At 42.1% G+C, this 18,940-nt stretch overlaps 1 protein-coding gene across 3 annotated transcripts in view; it reads left to right on the plus strand.

The window, feature by feature from the left end:
• Window positions 1–14,458, plus strand: part of ntn2 (netrin 2) — a 57,650-nt gene extending 43,192 nt beyond the window's left edge. For all 3 annotated transcript variants that reach the window (XM_042507845.1, XM_042507846.1, XM_042507844.1), the window contains exons 4-7: window positions 1,075–1,224; window positions 3,465–3,518; window positions 8,999–9,073; window positions 9,659–14,458. In XM_042507845.1, the coding sequence (XP_042363779.1) occupies window positions 1,075–1,224; window positions 3,465–3,518; window positions 8,999–9,073; window positions 9,659–10,041 (662 nt within the window). In that variant the 3' untranslated portion in view covers window positions 10,042–14,458. The remainder of the gene's footprint in view (window positions 1–1,074; window positions 1,225–3,464; window positions 3,519–8,998; window positions 9,074–9,658) is intronic.
• The last annotated feature ends 4,482 nt before the right edge of the window (window positions 14,459–18,940 follow it).

The following is an 18,940-nucleotide window of genomic DNA, read 5'->3' on the forward strand; positions in this document are numbered from 1 at the left end:
CAATAGGTGATTATCAGATTTAACCCAGTACCCTGCAGAGACTCCAGGGTATCCAAGGAATAAGCAGTGGTGAAGGAAATATTCAATTCCTTGACATAAAGATCCCATACTATTTTTTGATTTAAAGCAGATAATGGGTTTGTATGGGTTAGGGGCACCACAAGAAAAGTGAAATCGATCCAGGTTATCAAGGATCCAAGGGTTAAACGAGCCACCAGGAAGAGACTCCTGTGAATCTGTGATGTCACAAATATACTAGATAGACTGTTTCAGACTTGAAATATAAAATTCTAAATGGGGTCCTTTGTATTTCCTGTTGAGATGCTTTGCAGTGTATGTGAATGACACCAGATGACAGGAAGTCAGTATGAAAAGACAGATCTGTCTAAAAAGATAGAAAGTGCCGTCACAGTGTCGTTACAGTAATTTCCCTGGCTGCAATAATGGTGCAGAGATGCCAAAAGGGGAGGTGTGGAAGACTCAGAAACACTGACCAATCAGGGCAGACTGAGCTTTTTCAGGAGGGGGGCTTGAAGACACTGGCGTGAAAACGAAGTGTTTCAGACAGAGGGTGAATACAGGCAGACAGTGTAAGAAAAACAACGTGTTTTTTGAACATTAGAGCATGTAAACATGTTACGGTAAAAAACCCAAATAAAAGTATGAACCTGAAAACGGTTAATGGGACCTGTAAATGTTTAATAAAATAGTTGCCAATTAATTTTCTGTTACTCAGCTAATTGATCAATTGACTAATTGTTCAGATTGTTTCTAACTGTGTTTTATGCAGAAATCATAATTTGTAAAGTAACTAGTAACTAGAAAAAAATGCAGTGAAGAAAAAAGTACAATATTTCCCTCTGAAATGTAGTGGAGTTAAGTGGCATAATAAATGTTAACTTAAGTGCAGTACTTGATTAAATGTACTAAATTCCATACCACCACTGGGAATAAGCATGGTGTCTTGTGTGTGTCACTTTGGCAACTGAATTAACATCTAATGCATTTTCTTCTTTCTTATATCACAACCTTCCCTCCCCCGATCGCACCTGTCCTCGACCCCCACCCCTCCAGCCTGTGACTGCCACCCTGTGGGCGCAGCAGGCAAGACATGCAACCAGACCACGGGCCAGTGCCCCTGCAAGGACGGCGTCACCGGCATCACCTGCAACCGCTGCGCCAAGGGCTACCAGCAGAGTCGCTCACCCGTAGCCCCCTGCATCAGTGAGTGACTAGCATGCACGCACAGCTACCAGTCACTGCATCCTCAGCTTGGTAATTTAATCATTTTAGCAGTGAGCGACTGCAACAATCTGCAAAACAAACCCCAATGTGAAGAACATAATTTAACAACAGGCCTAATGCATAGTTATAATAGTAAACACATACTCAAACCAGGGAGATTACAGAGCATAATTGAAAGCACACTTCCCCATAGCCTAAAGTCATTCTGGCTTTCTGACAGGCACACCCAGAACGATCTCTGCCCTCCATGTATACAGTACATGTGTTCTGCGGGTTTGCATGGCCACTGAAAATGCCATGATAATTTGGTAGAGAACAGCCCAAAACATGTGTGCAAACAAGGGGGCAGATTTTAAGTCAGGCAAAAATGAAACATGATCTTTGTTAAAGTGCAGCAGAGAGCTGGTAGTGTGAGAGCTCAAAACTCAGTTATTGTTGTTCTACTTGAAACAATAACCTGTAGTTTGCATGTCGACTACGTAAGGTTTTTAATTTCCTGTGACAAACGTGCATGTGTGGGTTATGAAATTTGCCAGTGGCCCGGCACATGCAGGCACAGTGTAATAGAGGGCAACTTTCCACCACACTGTGTGCCAGGCGTTACAAATTGCAAACACACTCACAAGACAAACCTCCACCAAAGCAAACCGTGCCGCCCAGTGCCGCACTGAGCTCCACCACACTGTGCCACATGGTGCTGTGTTGTTTCTCTCACATGCAGCTCTGGAGCAGATGGCGGACGGGCCGAGAAGGGAGAAAACAACTGTGGTCATGGATGGCAGACCCCACTCATTTCACTGCCACTGAACCATCCAGCGAGAACAAGACAAATTGTGTATGCGCGTTTAAGTACATGCGCACATTTGAATCCATCACGAATAGACAACTGTGTGTGTCAATATGGCGTCATGGTGGGCATCTCACCTCCTACTGAGGCTCTCCCGGACCCCGAGACAGAAGACAAGCCCATTAAGCAGCCAATTAGTATGATGGCAGCAACCCTCATCTGAATGATCCTTTCATCATCTGTCTGTCTTCACAAGATGTGGCCATGAGGGCACATGCACTCAAAAGTGGCTTTGAGCAGCTGCGCCTGCCTTCACAAAGCTCCGTGCCCTTGTTTGTTTTTGTTGGCAGGGTGTCCATAATTTTAGAGAGACAACTGCCGCCTCCCGCCAACACACTCCCACTCGCTTGCTTCAAACCCTCAACCTCCAAATCCAATCAAAAGCAGATCCTCTGGGTGGATGCTAAGCCGGGCGTTCCAGTAACTGTGTTTACGGTAAAAGCAGAGGGCCCGTTGTTAGCATTAGCATTTGTATTGGAAAATTGCATACGATTAGAGGAGAAGTCCGGGAGGAATTCCACAAGGCACTTTTTAGTGTAGCCAGCGGGCACAAGCAAGGGAGGGCTGCATCTGTCTCAAGACGATCCAAGCAAAATTGCCCCCTTGCCATCTGTCCATCTGTCTATACATCGCTTGCATGGAGATTACACAGCAGTGTTAACCCAGCATCTGTTAGGGGAGGACGAGACTAATCTACTGCAGCCACCTTTTCATTTTAATCAGTGTGCCTCAAAGAAACTGTCTCAGATGTCTCAAGTGTGTCGACTTTGAACGGATTGACTTCTCCGAAATGGATCACTGGGTGATTACTGTGTGGTGCATCCACTGAGTTTGGCTCAAAACTCAAATTTGGTCCTCTAACATTCATTATTTCTTCCTCGCACACTGTCTCAGGATCTCTCTTCTTTAAAAATGACAGTAAAACCACCACATTAGTTCTTGGAATGCATGGTTTATTTGAGCCTGTCCTCCCTCTCACCGCCAATAAGTACGCCTGTCAGTCTGTCAGTGTTTATCTAGCATGTCTGTCTGCAGTGCCCCATCTGTTTTTATGTGCATAGTTGACGTATGTCACAATCCAAACCTACTGTAAGACAACCCTGGTGTTTTCTTTTATTGGCTTCGGTTCTTAAATGCCTGTTTTTTCTTCTGCTACTCTCATTTTTGGGGGTGGATTTATTAAAATATTCACGAAACCTTCCCGTGCCCACTTTTTGCAATTACTTTTAATGAATTCCGACATACTTCATTTCTTTGACCACACATGCACTTTCTGCAGGCATCCAGCCAAATCACTTAGAACATTACTTGAAAGGCATGGATTTACATCTACCCAGCAAAATAACTTTTGTATTTCTTGTGTGTGTTTCAGAAATCCCAGTGGTCAACCCCACAGCTGTGGTGAGCAGCACAGAGGAACCAGCAGGTTAGTATTCGCCCTCTGCACCTCGCCCATAAGCACCACCGCTTTATGAGAGGAACAAAAACATATTTTTTAATATTTCTGGACTTGAGTTTTAAGGTGTGGAATAAATATTAATGAAGGGCGGGGTCCACTCTTTTGAAGTTCAGCAGAGAGAACGAGCACACTGGGACCCTGCAGAACTTTTCCATTGTCTTAAAAACCTATGTCCTTGGCACAGTTTCCCCTAACCACTAACCTCAAGTTAGTAGAGCCTCGCTGTGCTAGCTGCAGCTTAAAGCCAAGGCCAGCAGATACATAGCAGAGGTGATTAGTTAAACTTTAGCTGGGAGATATAGTGGAAGGGAGAGTTTTGAGGCGTGAAAAGAGTGTTGGCAAGTGTCTGGGGGGAAATTTGTTCAGTCTCTCCCTCTAACTGTCCAATTTACGCTCCGGTCAATTACTCTGCCCTTATTTTTCACTCTGCGGCTGTTTGATTTGAATGGTGGTGTTGATTTGGAAATGTTGATTCATTAGTGGGTTTGTAACATATATCATCACTCAGGCTGCTGAATACACCCCACTTTTTGCCACAGATTCTTACCATACTGTTTAAAGCGTATCATTTTATTATTTTATATCTTTTCTCTGCTAATAAAAATTCCATATATTTTATCTCTGCGAATTACACTTTTGACTAATGGACTTCTGACATTTCAAATACATTTTGAGGGCATGAGTTACACAGTTAAAGATGTATAATGACGGATATTGACTTCAAAGTAAAATAGTAAAGCCGAAGGCCAAACTTAGTCTTAGTTAACTTAACATGCCTACTGCATGCAGTAATTATTGGAAAAAAAAACAAAAAACAAACTTCTATTACATCTGATGCTAAAGAATAAATACGCTGGTTTATAAATGAATACTTCTTCCCCCCAAATGGCAACTTGTATATTGATTACACACCCTGTGTTACTTTGCATTTGTCAAGAAAACATTGTTTTTCTTGCATGCCTCCATGGTGAACGAAGAATCCAAAAACTGAGAAGATTCTTGGTGAATTCAAGTCATAGGGGTCCATGTTTAATAACAGCAAAACTGTATCAAAACATCCATTCACAAACTCTTACAACTTGTGTAGTATAATTCAAGTCTCCTTTATCCACACATATGCTCATATTTCCAAAACATACAGGCATTTCCAACAGAGAATTGAAGGAAAGTAATAATGGTTATAAAATGCTCTCTCCAAAGCCAGATTCCTCTGACAAAAACAGGGAGTCGGGAGTCGTTGATCTGACACTGCCCTGATTGGTAGTTTGTTTGTTATTGTGTGACATCTGTGAATCCAAACAAACTAGAAGACCAGTAGCTCCTGTTTTCTGTGAGGTAAAATCACTATTTTTGTCAACGGAGTCTCAGTTTTTGGATTCCTCATTTCCTATGGAGGCATGTGAGAAAAGCAAATTTTCTTCATAAATCTAACATAACACGACTGGATCAGTGATTGAAATAAAAATGGTTATTTGTAACACTTTGGAAAATACACTCGTTTGCTTTATTGCCAAGAGTTAGATAAGAAGATTGATACCTCTCATGTTTGTGTGGTAGATATTATAAATTGGCTAAGTTAAATTAGCTTAGCACAAAGACTGAAAACAGAAAAACTCCAAGAAATTATCCATGTCAAACCCTGTAAAACCGCATGTTTTTGTACACTTTTTCTCCAGTTAAACAAAGATTCTGTTGCCTTTGGGCACAGCAAGGCTAGCTTCTACGCTAAGCTAATCAGCCGCTGACTCCAGCTGTATCTTTATAACACAGACATAAAAGCAGTATTTATCATCTCGTCAATTTCACAAGAAATCAGTCTAAATATTCTTCTAAAGATATGTATAACCAATAATAATACTTTTTAGTAGCATTTACTGCATGTCCTCTTTGTGACTTATCCTGTCTCCTCTCATTACTTGGGTCTTGAAACCTTTTTGAAAAACAAAACAAAAAATGCACAGTCCAGTCCTTTCTTGTGTTTACTACTTCCCTGGGAAAATGTTACGGGGTCTTAGAACACAAGAGTTGTTGATCGCCAATTCACCTCAGGCTCTACCAAACACACCAGAGCACTTCCCCTCCATCTTTCTCCTTCCTAAACTCCCATAGAACGAGCTCCGCCATCAGAAAACCCTCAGCCCCCCAAAAGTTTTTGTGTAAGGGGCGGTGGGTGCAATTTGTCCTTGTCACGGCACAGTGAGAGGGGCTCAAGGGAACGAGGGCATCGAGAGCCCCGGAGCCAATTGCGAGCGTTTTTCAGTGGGCCGGTCTTCTGGGTCAGTGGGCGATTTCACTGAGAGCTTTTCCAGGTGAACAGCCAGCAGTAAGTGAGTCTTCATGGGAAAACACACACTGTCTCCCAGCCAGCCACTGATACCTTTAGGCCAGCCACTGTATACCACACACACACATACACACACACACACACACACACAATGGCAGAAGTTTAATGAAATCCATGCACATCTCATATTAATGCATGCCTGTAACAGTTGCATGCACACTTACATGATAATGATCTGCACATGAAACCACACGCCCACTTATAATGAAAAAGACCGTAAGCAAGTAATGATATTTAACCCCTCGAGACCTGGATCATCTACAAAAAAAAAAAAAAAAGAGGGAGAAAGAAAAAATCATGAGAAAATGATTAAATAATGAGGGAAAAATATCAAGAAAGATATATAATGATTGTAATTGTATATTTTAAATTATGTTACATTAAAAAATCATTCTCGTAATTTTCATTATGATATTTTTTTTATTTTAGTACTAGTTTATTTTAGTACTTTTAAAGTTTATTTCCTGATTTTGTTCTTTTAAAAAAAAAAAGGATATTTTTTTGGGTCATTTCTTGTTATGTTGATTCTCTTCTTTCCATGTTTTGCAAGGAAATAAAGCCCATTTGTTTAGGTTTCAAAGAGTTAACGTCATCTACTGTATAAGCACAAGTCCAATACACACACACACACACAAATCTATCCACACAACCACCTCTGCACCCGTCCACATCTACACCTCCACTCATCATGTTTTTAAAGTCATCCCGTCTCTAGGTTATTGGAAGCTGCCATCTGCTCTCTCTTTCTCCCTTTCTTTCCTTGTCTCTCCACTCTCTGGCTAATAAAATCTCCAGCGCTCTGATATACAGCCAAGCCTCCTGGACATTTTTATGGGCTCCTTGGTCCCTTGTTTCTTCCTCCTCCTGCACTCCTTCCATTGCTCCATCCGTCCTTCCCCAAAAAATGAACGATGCAACACCCCTACTCTCATGCAACCCCAGGAAGCGTAATTTCTCTCTCTCACGGCCTTTTTTCTTTCTTTTTTTAAATTGGGGTATTTAACGTCCAGCAATTTTATTTGGTTTGCTTTGGGAAGCAATATGACTGAATGATTTTCCTTTTGAAGGCAATGAAAGGCTCGACCGCGGATACCAGTCCAGTTAGCAGCATGTGGTTTTTCAGTTTCATGCCCTGACATTCCAAACGAGCAGCATGGTCAGCTATTCGTGTCCCCCTCCCTGAAGCTGACTGGAACCATGTTGGAATATGACCCTCTTGGCATTCTCCACATTTTCAGTCCATCGTTTTGATGTGTCCTCCTCATAGTTTTGTAATTGAAATAAGTGGATCCAAAATTCTACGGTTCATAAAATCCAGTGGCATCAAGTCAAGTACAGTAGAGCCACGCTAATGATCAACAGTGTCTCCTCCTTTCTTGTCACAGCTCCAGCAGCAGTAGTTACCATGAGTACAATTTTTAAAAACACAATGCAGTGCTATAAATTTTTATCAAAGGTTCTCGTTAATGATTTCTAACGTGAGCACTTTCTTCTGTTTTTCTAAGTTCGTTAAATTTGGCCAGTGGTCTTCTTTCTCCATTGCCTCTGCTCTCAGCTCAAGGAAAACGTACTTCGTGATCAGAGAAAAGCAAAGCTTTTAATGTCTAGATGACAAAATAAATATTTCAAGATCGCAAGAAACAAACCATGAGGAATAATTGCATGCATGTGCTCTATCCGACTAAACTTATCGTCAACTTTCTCGGCCCATAGTAAGTGTTGTACACAGTCATTTTTCAGCATCAGTTTGCAAAGAAATTCAACTATACTATTTTTATTACACACGCTGAAGGTAAACTTTTGGACATAAAGTAAAAAGATAAAGGACTGTTGTTGCTTCAAGTCTGTGTCTTTATTCAAATACTTTTGTTTGTACATTTTTGTGTAGCACACTGTGTACACTACTTGTGTAGTGCGTGACTTTAGACATTGCATTGCTGTCTCAAATCGACTACGGCTGTTGTGCACTTAGCGAAAATAACAATCACATTTGACTTTTTCTTCTTCCATCGCACGGAGCATTACCACCAACATTTGAATGCAATTGTCGCCTGCCAAAGTATCTGCGAGCTTGACTGAACAACCAAAACCGCTGCAGCTTTTTTACCGTACATTTGCACACTCAAAATAGAAAGCGTAAATATGAAAGACTGAGGACTGAGACATGGCAATAGAATGAGAAATTTAGGGCAGTTTTCATATTTGTTTGACTGTGTGAAGAAGGTTCAACCTGAAAAAGACACTCATATATAAATATGACAACATCTCCAAACCAAGGCTGGTTTTTTAGTCAGTCGCAAAAGAGAAGATCCGAGACATAGCCAAGAGGTACATTTTAACTGTCACAATCGGAATTGTAACACCCCATCACTGGCGACTCCACCTATGAATGGTCAGTAGAGGTCATCTGTCCAATGTGTGGTCCCAGTCGTCACACTGGCAGCCAAGGTCTACTCACATCCATCCAGCCATGACCCGCTTCCACCCCGTTCTGTCTTTCCTCAAGACCACCGAAAACATGTCAAACCTAACACTTTTACGACTCTGGTCTGTTTCAACTTGCGTTCCGACACTGACTGTTGTAGCAGTTTGGTGTAGGATTTGTCAGAAAGTTGTATTAACACACAAAAACCAAACCAACCCAACATTATCCAACCTGCTTCAGTTTCTCTTGGAGCCTTCGGCCCTGTCAGTGAAAATATATAGTGAGGTGTGAATATGAGCAAAGAAGCCACAAAGTAATAAAACAATACAAGTAGAAATATAATCCAAAAAAGTAGTTTTAATGCGTGCATATTCATATATTAATGGTTAACAACCTTGGCCTGCGTTCATGGCTGTGTTTATCTGCTGTTTCACAGCACATAACAGTTAACAGTGTTTTGTCATTCTAACTTAAGCATTACAGATGGGCTGGTGCTGCTTTAAAAGCACCACATAATGCACTATGAAACGGTGTGTCCTAAAATCCAACCTTATGACAACGATTCAAGTTTCAAGTGTGTAAGTGCCCCATTATGTGTGTAATCTGAGTGTCAGTGAGTATTGTTAAGTCCCAGCCTGCATTACAGAAGTGAATGTTGGTTGTCCTTGTTTTTTGCAGATTGTGAGTCGTATTGTAAACCAGTGAAGGGCAACCTGAAGATCAACATGAAGAAATATTGCAAAAAGGATTATGGTAAGAGAGTGCGATTAATTATCAATATGTGCATTTATATGGACCCTTATATTTCAATAAGGATCAGAATAATTGAATAATTGCATCACCTAATGGTTTTGAGGCCTCTAGTTTGGCCTTTGCCATCTTGGCATTTAGGAGCCAGAAGTGACCCTATAGAAGTGGATCTGACTCAAAAACTGTAGCCCACTTTTCAAACACCTGCCACTGAAGCAGCCCCACCCTTAAATATGAGTAACTTAAAGCCTTAATAAAATGTAATTGGTTTAGTTTGGTAAAAATTCACTCCCTATTTATTTCAAAACATGTTTGTTTCCGTTGTAAAGTTGGACATTATAACATTGGTGTCCATGGGGACAAGTGGCATTTTGAGGAACTGCAATTTGTGGCAATAGTTTGCATCTTGGCTTCATTTTTCTGCCCTGGAGTTTGCCACTTGGGTTACACTTGCATGACTCTCTACTAAATTGCATTAGCAGGTGGATCCCTTCTCTTCCTTCAACACTTTAGCAGCTAATCACAATTTAGAAATGCACTTTGTTTGGAGTATTTACCTCGTTGTATTTTTTCTGAATATGTCCTCAGCGGTGCAAGTGAATGTGCTTGACATGGAGACGGTGGGGGACTGGGCTAAGTTCTCTGTTAATTTGGTGTCGGTATACAAGAGCCGTGGCGAGCCATTGAAGCGGGGCGACAACATCCTGTGGGTGCACATGAAGGACCTGGCCTGCAAATGTCCCAAGATCCAGATGAGCAAACGATTCTTGGTGATGGGTGGCAGCGACGGGACGGGCCCAGGAACGGGTCCAGGAGTCGGGCCTGGGGGCGGAGCCACCAGTCCCGGGGCAGAGCGCGTTGGCTTGGTGGCTGATAAGAACAGCCTGGTGATCCAGTGGAGGGACGTTTGGACAAGACGCCTGAGGAAGTTCCAGCGCAAAGAGAAGAAGGGGAAATGCAGCAAAGCGTGATGGGAAAGCGAAGTTACCTCTCCCTCCATTGTCCCACCCTTACCTAGCCATCCCCCTCTCTACCCCATCACAGAAACACTGCACATTAGAAAGACTGCATGTACCCTACCTGTTTTAAGGACCACGTTTTGTGTATATTGTATAATTATTTTCCTTTTTATTTTTCAAGTTTTGTCTTTATGTCTTTTTTGTCCAATTGGTTTGCCTTAAAAAGGGACCATTAAAAAGGGTATGAAGTGTAGACAAAAGCAGACGCCATTCCCTCCCTTAACGACGACAGCGGACATGTCCACTCGTCCCCTGCCTATGACCCTTAGCCTCCTCTTCCCATCAAGACTGACTGTCTCCTGCCATTCTGTTTTTCGACATATGCCGCACTTCACACGCTCCTCTGAGGATTTTACCCAACAGTGTTTGTCACTGACTGATTTCAGCAACAAGACAAGCTGCACATCCTCAGCTTGGCCGCCTCACGTTTCATTGTTGAAACAACTCGGATCAGCTCGAGCTGGACCTCCTGACATGACAACCTTTCAACATTTGCTGTTAAAATGTTCATAAAAATGGGGCCTACTTGTTTTAGGTCTCTGCAGCAACTTCTACAGACTGTAACTACCAAACTTTTGTCCCGTGAGGAACCAAGGGCTCCCTTTGCAGGGACGTTTTCCACAGCAAACCTCAGTCTCACCACCACTGCTGCTGCCACCAGACAGTCCTCACAGAATAAACTGCTCTCATATCTGCAAGTATTTGACGCCACTGCTCATAAGGTTATATTCTTTGTGTGGTTACATTTTATCTCATCCATCCATATCCCAGCCGTATCCTTTTTTTGAGATATATCCTTTTGTTTTAAGCAGAACAAACCCCTTAGCATGTGTGAGTCACATTCCAGGCCTCCGGGGCTGTGCCTCCTCACCACCAGCCCCTCTCATGAGCGGTTTATAAAATCATGCATCACCATCATGACTCATTGGTTGTCACTTTTTCTGGAAGACAGATTAAGCGGTGTGGACAAATGGCTGGAATTTCAGAACAATACCAATATTTCCAAGGAGACTTTTTTGGTTTTGGCTTTATGGATAATGTCTTCCGCTGGGTAGTGGCCTTCCAGATGTTTCTGTGTGGCCAATGTCATTTCTTTGTATTTAAATCTCTGAACATTTTCCTGATGTGTCCAGTGACTGGCAGGCTTTTGTTTGCCGAAATAAGAGATTGAAACGAGAGTTCCTTTTCATGCAGTAAAAAGAAAACAAAGTGGGATAAACAACGCAGTCGTGTTTCTCTCGGGTGTATTTTGACAAAATGAATGAGGCTGGAAAGTTTTTAGTGCTCACTGATTGTATTATGACATGAGAGGATCATATTTCATTCCTCATGTGCTTTGTTATGTTTGCATGTTTGTGGTTTTTGCTGGTCCATCAAAACCGTACAGTGAGCAGAGCAAGGACTAAACTTAAAATGAGCATTGAGATCCAAAGGAAAACTTCCCAAGTCATCTTCCCCCCACTTGCCTCCCCTCACACAGTCCCTGTCATCCTTTGCCAAATAAGCATAGTCGGTTTTTAAATTCAATTAAGAGACTATGGAAGTCAGGACCAACGAAAACCACAGAGAGACCCGTCTGTTTGCTCTCAAGCTTTTTATCTGCCTTTTGCTGTTATTTCATTTTGTAAAGCACATTACAATTTATTTAAATAGAGTACAAGATAAACACACAGTTTTGAGGGGCACATCAAGCCAGCGTAGCAGCGAGTGTGCCGACAGGCATGTCATGCTAGCGAGTGGTTACGCTCCTCTGGCTGCAGCCGTATGTTTGGTTTGTCATTCTTCCAAAAGTGTCTCTCCTCTGCTCTCTTCTCTCTGTCAGCCACCACCCTCCCCAGACTCTCTTTTTTTAACCCGTTTTTGCATGTTGTGTATTCAGTGTCTTAGATAAGTGACAGCACAGAACGAGGCTGCCAAAACTCCTCAGTGGTTTACTGTTCTGCACTGTAGCTTGTGTTTTCACATCTTCTGAGAATGTATGTCAAACTGTGAAGAACACACACACGCAGGTGTATGGTCTGATTGTAATTGTTTGTGAAATAATGTCACCAAGCTTAAGAATGTGGACACCATAAAAGCTGATGCTATTTTAAACTCCGAACAGGATACTGTTCAGCATGATTGTGGATCGTTATGCTTATTTGTCTGTCTAGTTATGATATTCGATTACCAAAAAACAACCATAGACTGTATATAAAGACGGACAGCATGTCTCCATTTTCTCCCACTGTATAAAAATTAAACCAAAATATCCCAGATATGGCCGTTTCCATCTTGCGCTATGCTGTTCTCATGCAATGTCTGGACACCTTGTAGGAAAAGTAATGACCGATTAATTCGCATTTTGGAAAGCTGTGATCAAGTAAAAAATACGCTGATGTAAATAAAGAAGGAATGCAGTCTGGAGTGGTCCAGAGGCAGGGAGGCAGGTAGGGGCAGTGGATGGGTCTAGAAACACAGGAGTTGCCCCCGGGACTTTCCACTGGAAGATCGGTGTTCAGAACAGTGTAAATTTTAAATAAACTTTGAGTCTTTTTAAGGAAAATTGTCACCATGTTTCCTAACCTAACCAAAGTAACTTTACATTAATTATGTAACTTGACGAGAAGGATGTAATGTCATTTGTGGGCCCTTAATTTGTAGAATATGAACTTTTGTGTGTGCATATTTGTGGGATGTTATACAAACCATTGTATAAGAATATCTGCTGTTGTCATGCACATTTCCCAACAAAAAGCAATTCTGCAAAAAATTGGAGCAAATCCCACATTATTATGAGCCAGTAATTCATGCATAATTCACGTATTTAAGAGGGCTGCAATTACTTTATCAGTGAGCTGACAGTTGTAAAGAAGGAAAAGGTTGGGGTGGTGGATGGGTCAAAAAACACAGTACTTACCCGTCCACTGTTTGGAACCATGTAAATTTTCATTTTATGGTATATCATCACCTTGTTTTTTTTCCTAACCCTAACATACTTAATTTAACTTAGCTTAACATTACCTTCATAACTTTACGTCGAGCACATAACTGTGTGTTAAGTTTGTAATGTCATTTGTTGGGCACCTATTCGTAGGATATATGAACTGTTGAATGAGGATACAATGGTATGTGTGTATCTGTGGTATCAAGTTCCAGCCCACACACCCGTCAAACCAATTGGGAGCAGCGCCAATGATTGCGAGCACACCAATTGGCAAACATAACTGTCAGTCATGACTTCAAACCCTCTTTTCAAAGCACTAAATAACTTGTTTAAACCAGATTATCAGAAAGATTAACAATTGAACATACACCTGTGTAATAAGAACTACCTAAAATGATAGAAACTATCTTTAGGAAAAAAATTATTTGACATTTGCTCTCATCTTTTGTTTGACCCGGGGGGCGGGGTTTGTGACCTATACATATACCGCTATAACTACGATGTTTTGGATTTACTTTTAGGAAGCTGTCATGCCGTCCATCTTTAAATACAGTCTATGAAAACAACCCCCACCTAAAATGGGTTATCACCCACCGTGATTTCTGGTGTGTGACTGAAGCGCAAAAAAGGACAAAAAAAACAAAAAACTTGACAGCACCACACCCAGGGCACAATTCCCACGATCGGAATTCCACAAAAATGCAGAACCAAACAGTCGATTATTTGTGTGTTGGCTGTCCGCAGTGGCCCGTCAGACAGGTGGTGTTACAGTAGCACCAGTCTCCTCACCCTGGTATGCGAGTACGTAGTGACACGTTATGATTGATGGTCAAATAACGTGCCTGTGAGGCCTCTCTGGTGCTCAACTTCCTAAGCGCCCAACACACTCCCGGAGAAACTGCCTTGAATCTGGGCACAAAATCCCTCTTTTCTTACTGTCGGCTTTTCCTTTTCTTAAGTGCCCACCCTGAATGTTGGAATAAAGATAAGAAGTAAGAGTGAGCCAGATGTTGTTTGGGGGGTGGAAATCTTGTGAAAGCTATTTAGTGAGCCTCATAGGGCGAGCCGTCCTGTTGTTTTACATTAACAAGCCCAGCAGCTTGGCAGTGGAACTGAGGCCATAACTGCTTTGTTTTGTTTCCCCTACCTTTGCAGCATTTATAGCATTCACAGGTGTGTTTGTGTATGTGTGTGTGTGTGTGTGTGTGTGTGTGTGCTTGTGTGTGTCTAATTAACCTTACGCGAGTATACAAGTGATATGCACATTAACGTGAAGGTGCAGAGAGTTGAGAGAGTTCTCATTTGACAGCAGTTTTGCCACCGTTTTTATGTTTGCATAGACGAGTCTGAGCAGCCTATGATGAAGGATCATACATTTCCCCTGGCCTGATTTCTTTCTGGTTTGCTTCCATCTCGCCTTGTTAAATAGGTCTTGACACATTTTTTTTAAACGTTGTAAATATGAACTGAACTGCCTCCATTCATGTTGTCTTTTTGTAAAAGCGTCACTTGGCCTGGGATGACTCACGTGTATGGATGTACAAACCAGATGATGTTATATGGATGTGGAAAACCAGAAACATATGCTTTTGTGATCACGACCAGAAGATGTGGTTCAAATATTACACAGAATGTATCCCTTTTTTTCTTTTTTTTTTTTTTTTTTTTGGTCTTTACGTTGTTTCCAGACAACAACTGCCCAATTGTAAATGACTTTGAGGAGAGTACAAATGTGAAGCGGGCTGATTGGACCCTGACACAACAACCCACCACTTTCTGTTACAGTAATATCCCGGTAATAATGGCTCACTCATACACAAATTGTCCACCTACCTTACTTTGGTCAAAAAAGGGATTCTTCCCTCAGTTCAGTCCTTCTCTGTTATATCAAAGTCTTCCTTGTACATTTTTCCTCTGAGGCAATGAACCACTGACTTTTTAATCTAAATGATAAAAAAATAAATTATTAGTTAATGAGCTGTGTGTTGTGTTGATAATCTGTCTCTTTAATTAAAGTCATTAGCCTGAGCTGCGGAAATAATGTCAAATTGATATGTGTGTTTTTCCCATTGGAAAGTATGCTCGCATACAGTGGGCACTGCTCGGTGTGTTTCCACTCACAGGGGCTAGACTGGGGTCTAAAAGGGGAGGGTACCGAGTAGAGCGGCTCCCCTCCTGTATGAACAGAGCAAAAGCTCTGTAAATAAACACATGCTTGAATGTGCACCTCACCTCTGAGGAAACCCAACTCGCAAGTCAGGTCTAAAGCAGGAAACTCCTTCCTCTCTTTCTCTTTTTCCCTCCACCCCCCCACCCCCCCTCCCTCTCACCTACAGTCTCCTCTCTCCTCGTCTCCCCACCCGCTAACCAAACAGGCCAGCTCCATCCATCCTCCTGAAGGTAAATTACAGGAAAGCGACCATTTATCATTGCTCTCCCCAGGCATGGCCGGCAAGGTTTGAGGATAGAGGCTGCTGAGATCTGCACACTCACACACACACACACACACACACACACACACACACACACACACAGCAGAGCATATTGCATCAAGCACATCCATTGTGGACATCCCGGCCTCCAAGAAGCTTGCTTGTCTTTCATTTTTCTATATTGTTGTTCAAGCTAATAACCAATTTTTCTCAGTCCAAATTAATTTATTTTTGGTTGAACTGCTCTGAACTGTCCAAACTTAGGTGCAGGAACCTGAGTGGAACCCGTTCCATGGAGGTGGAAAAGGGGAAACAGTGTGTGTTAGCAAACCCCTGTTAGAGCTCTCCTGAATCATGTGGCAAAAATTCTCCAAATATATCTGTAAAAACTGCAAAACTGCAAAACTGTTCCTTGAGTTATCAGAATGGAGGATGCATTGGAGAGGAGATGTGAACACTCTATGCAGCATTATGTTTCACACTGTTACCAGTTCAATGCAGGTGTAAAGAAACGTAGATCAATAGAGTAAATGTAGTTGTACTGCATGCTCTGAGGTTGTGTTCTGTGTTTGTGTGGTGCTCTCTCTCTCGTGTCTCTCCAGGTGCCACCCTCCCCCCTCCTTACCATGCAGAGCACACCTGTGCTTAATCTGCTCATCAGCAACTAGCAGGTTAAAAGGAAGAGGCATGCAGGTAGTTTCCATTGTGCCAGACAGCAGCAGAGAGGCTAGGTGTGTTTCCTGGTTAAAGATCTGCTTACTTTTTGTTTCAAGTGGTGACTTGATAATGTTGTGCTTCTTTTTGATTTTATTCTTCAGTTTAGTTGGATAGTTACTCCTCTCATCCCTCTGTGCTCAATCAGGGAACGTAACAAGTTACCACTCTTTAACATGGCTTTGTAGCCACTTTTCCTAAGTGGCGACCTTCTTTTTGTGAACCTCTGAATCTTGTCTGGTCTTTCCATGCTTTGGTCTCTAAAGCCACTAGGCCACATTTCAATCCCTTAGCAGGCCCTTTTTACCCTACAAGACAGCTTACTGTTTTGGTCAGGGGTATGCCTCTGCACCAGTATATCAAAATCAAAATCAAACAAGATTTTTTTTTTTACACTTTTTAACATCATCCCTTCTAATGTTGTGACCTACACTGACACTCACTGCAATGACACTCTGTTTAAAATTGCATACCAATGTACTGTATACTGCCTACTAAATTAAGCAGGCTAATTACCAGCAAGCAAATTTGTGTTTCCTAGGATAGTGCAAGGAGGGACGAAAGAGGAGAGGTCACAGTTTTTAAAATAAATCACACAACTGGGGTACAGCCCTTGTTCCAGTGCAACTGTAACACACTGCATACTCAATTTTATGTCATAGTTAGTGCGAATAGAATGTAAGTTGCAATTTGGAACACAGCCCAAGTCTTTTCACTTGCTTATGAGCTACTGGTCACATATGGAAATTAGGGTTAGGTTGAAAGATGAGGTCTGGTTGATGTGTATTTTGCTGGATGTAAGAAGAGTTAAGGGATTTTCTCCCTTGTGTTTATTGTCAGTTATAGCTATAATGACATGGATGAAGAGAGAATGAAACTGATTATTGTCACTTTCCTACAACAGTGTAAAATGATAACTCAATGATGATATCTTAAAATGAGTTTGGCAAACCACTTCAGAGTCTGCAGAGAAAACTGGAGCTCTGGAGAGCGGCTGGTCTGCAAGAAAGCTGCCGCTTTGAGCGCTGGAAAAGAGCAAAGTGGACCCAGCCAAATGCTGTCCATTCTTCCCCCTCCCTATCCTACTGACACTGACACACACACATCCACACAAACACACACCACCCAGCAGCAGACGAGGGGGGCTTACCAATCGTGCTTTCATAAGCTGCCAAAGCGGCTTCATTGGCTTTAAATGCAGCCTCATTACCACTGTGCTTCAAAGCTCAACAACGGCATTTTCCAGCATGGGGTCTATCTATGTGTGTGTGTGTTTGTGTGTGTGTGTGTGTGTGTGTGTGTGTGTGTGTGCATGTAAATCTTCTTTTTCCCAATGTTTTACTTTTAGCCACTTTCACGACTTTCCATTCTAATGACCTCTATGACTTATTTCCCCCTCTTTATTTCCTTTTTTTTCCCCCATCTCGATCCCCTCTGACACAGCGAAAGCATGTGTGAATATCTGGATGTATCTGTGAACACTCATGTATGCTTGTCTGCAAGTCGGCGAGCGTGTGTGGGTCACCAAGTCCTAACCCCCACTGAAAACCACAAAAAATGTGGCGAGAAATCTGTATGGACCAAGATCATAAATATTCAGTGGTGAAGGTCTGATCTCTCTCTCTCTCTCTCTGCTGCATGTCTTTTCTCTGAGTGAAACCAGCTGTCGACTGAAGAGACACCACTCCCTCTGGAACTGACAACATGCCTGACAATGACCACACCTCCGCTTGCACATCTGTCATCCTTCAATCTCACCATCTTTTCCATTTTTACATTTAAACTCAAAAAAAGCACATTTCATGCCTCCAAAAGAAATGCCTTCCTTTCACTTTCAAACCAATCTGATATTTTAGGACGAATTGGCATAAGTGATACTCATGGACAATTTTCCAGACACAAACACACAGTGTTGAGGATTGTAAGGGACTGCTGTCGCACAAAACTGAGATTCAGTTCCTTTGTTGGTCTTTTTTATTGGAGAAACAAACTTTATTGGGCCAGTGAGTGATTGAGAATGAGTGAGGAATAGGGGGTAATTTAAAACCAGTGTGGTCCCTGATAGGAGCATTGTGCAGCACCAGCCTGCTCCTAATCCGCCCCTCAGCTTTGTGTTTGATTGGGTACTGTTGAAAATGGGGATGAGTCCGCCTCTTCAAAGCCTGTAACATAAGAGGAATGTGTGTGTGTGCGCGCGCGCGCGCTGCCCATGTATTAAGGTGATCACAAAAAGCGGATTGTGTGCAGATGGACAAATAGAAATTACACCGATACATTTTGCATAAGCCCTTTGTGAGCCATCTCACTTATTGTGGCACTTTTTAATAGCTTTACTTCAAGAATTACAGTCCTGGCTTTAGGGCTGAGTAATTATCAAACTTTTAGTTCAATGTGAGCACAAACAAAGTTTTAAACAAACTTTCAATATGTTGCAGTGTTGCATTTGGCTGAGAATGCCTTATCTGATCATGGTGGGCTTCTTCGGGATCAAGCCTGGGGCACACTTTTTTGGGTTTGGGAGAAAGGTTAGATACAGAAATTGGAGAGCATCTTGGCTTTGAATTTGCCATAGACTGAGGACAGAGGGATGTCTAAAAGATAATTCTCCCTCTCACTATTTAAAGGAACAGTGTGTAGCATTTAGTGGCATCTAGTGGAGAGGACTGCAAATTGCAACCAGCTGAAACTCTCCCATGTTCCAAGCATGAACTCACAGTTAGGATTCCTCATTGTTCATTATTCAGGAGGTTTTTGGTGGGAGCCAAATTATCCACAGAGG

The sequence above is a fragment of the Plectropomus leopardus genome, chromosome 19 (assembly GCF_008729295.1).
Source record: "Plectropomus leopardus isolate mb chromosome 19, YSFRI_Pleo_2.0, whole genome shotgun sequence".
NCBI classification, from domain to species: domain Eukaryota; kingdom Metazoa; phylum Chordata; class Actinopteri; order Perciformes; family Serranidae; genus Plectropomus; species Plectropomus leopardus.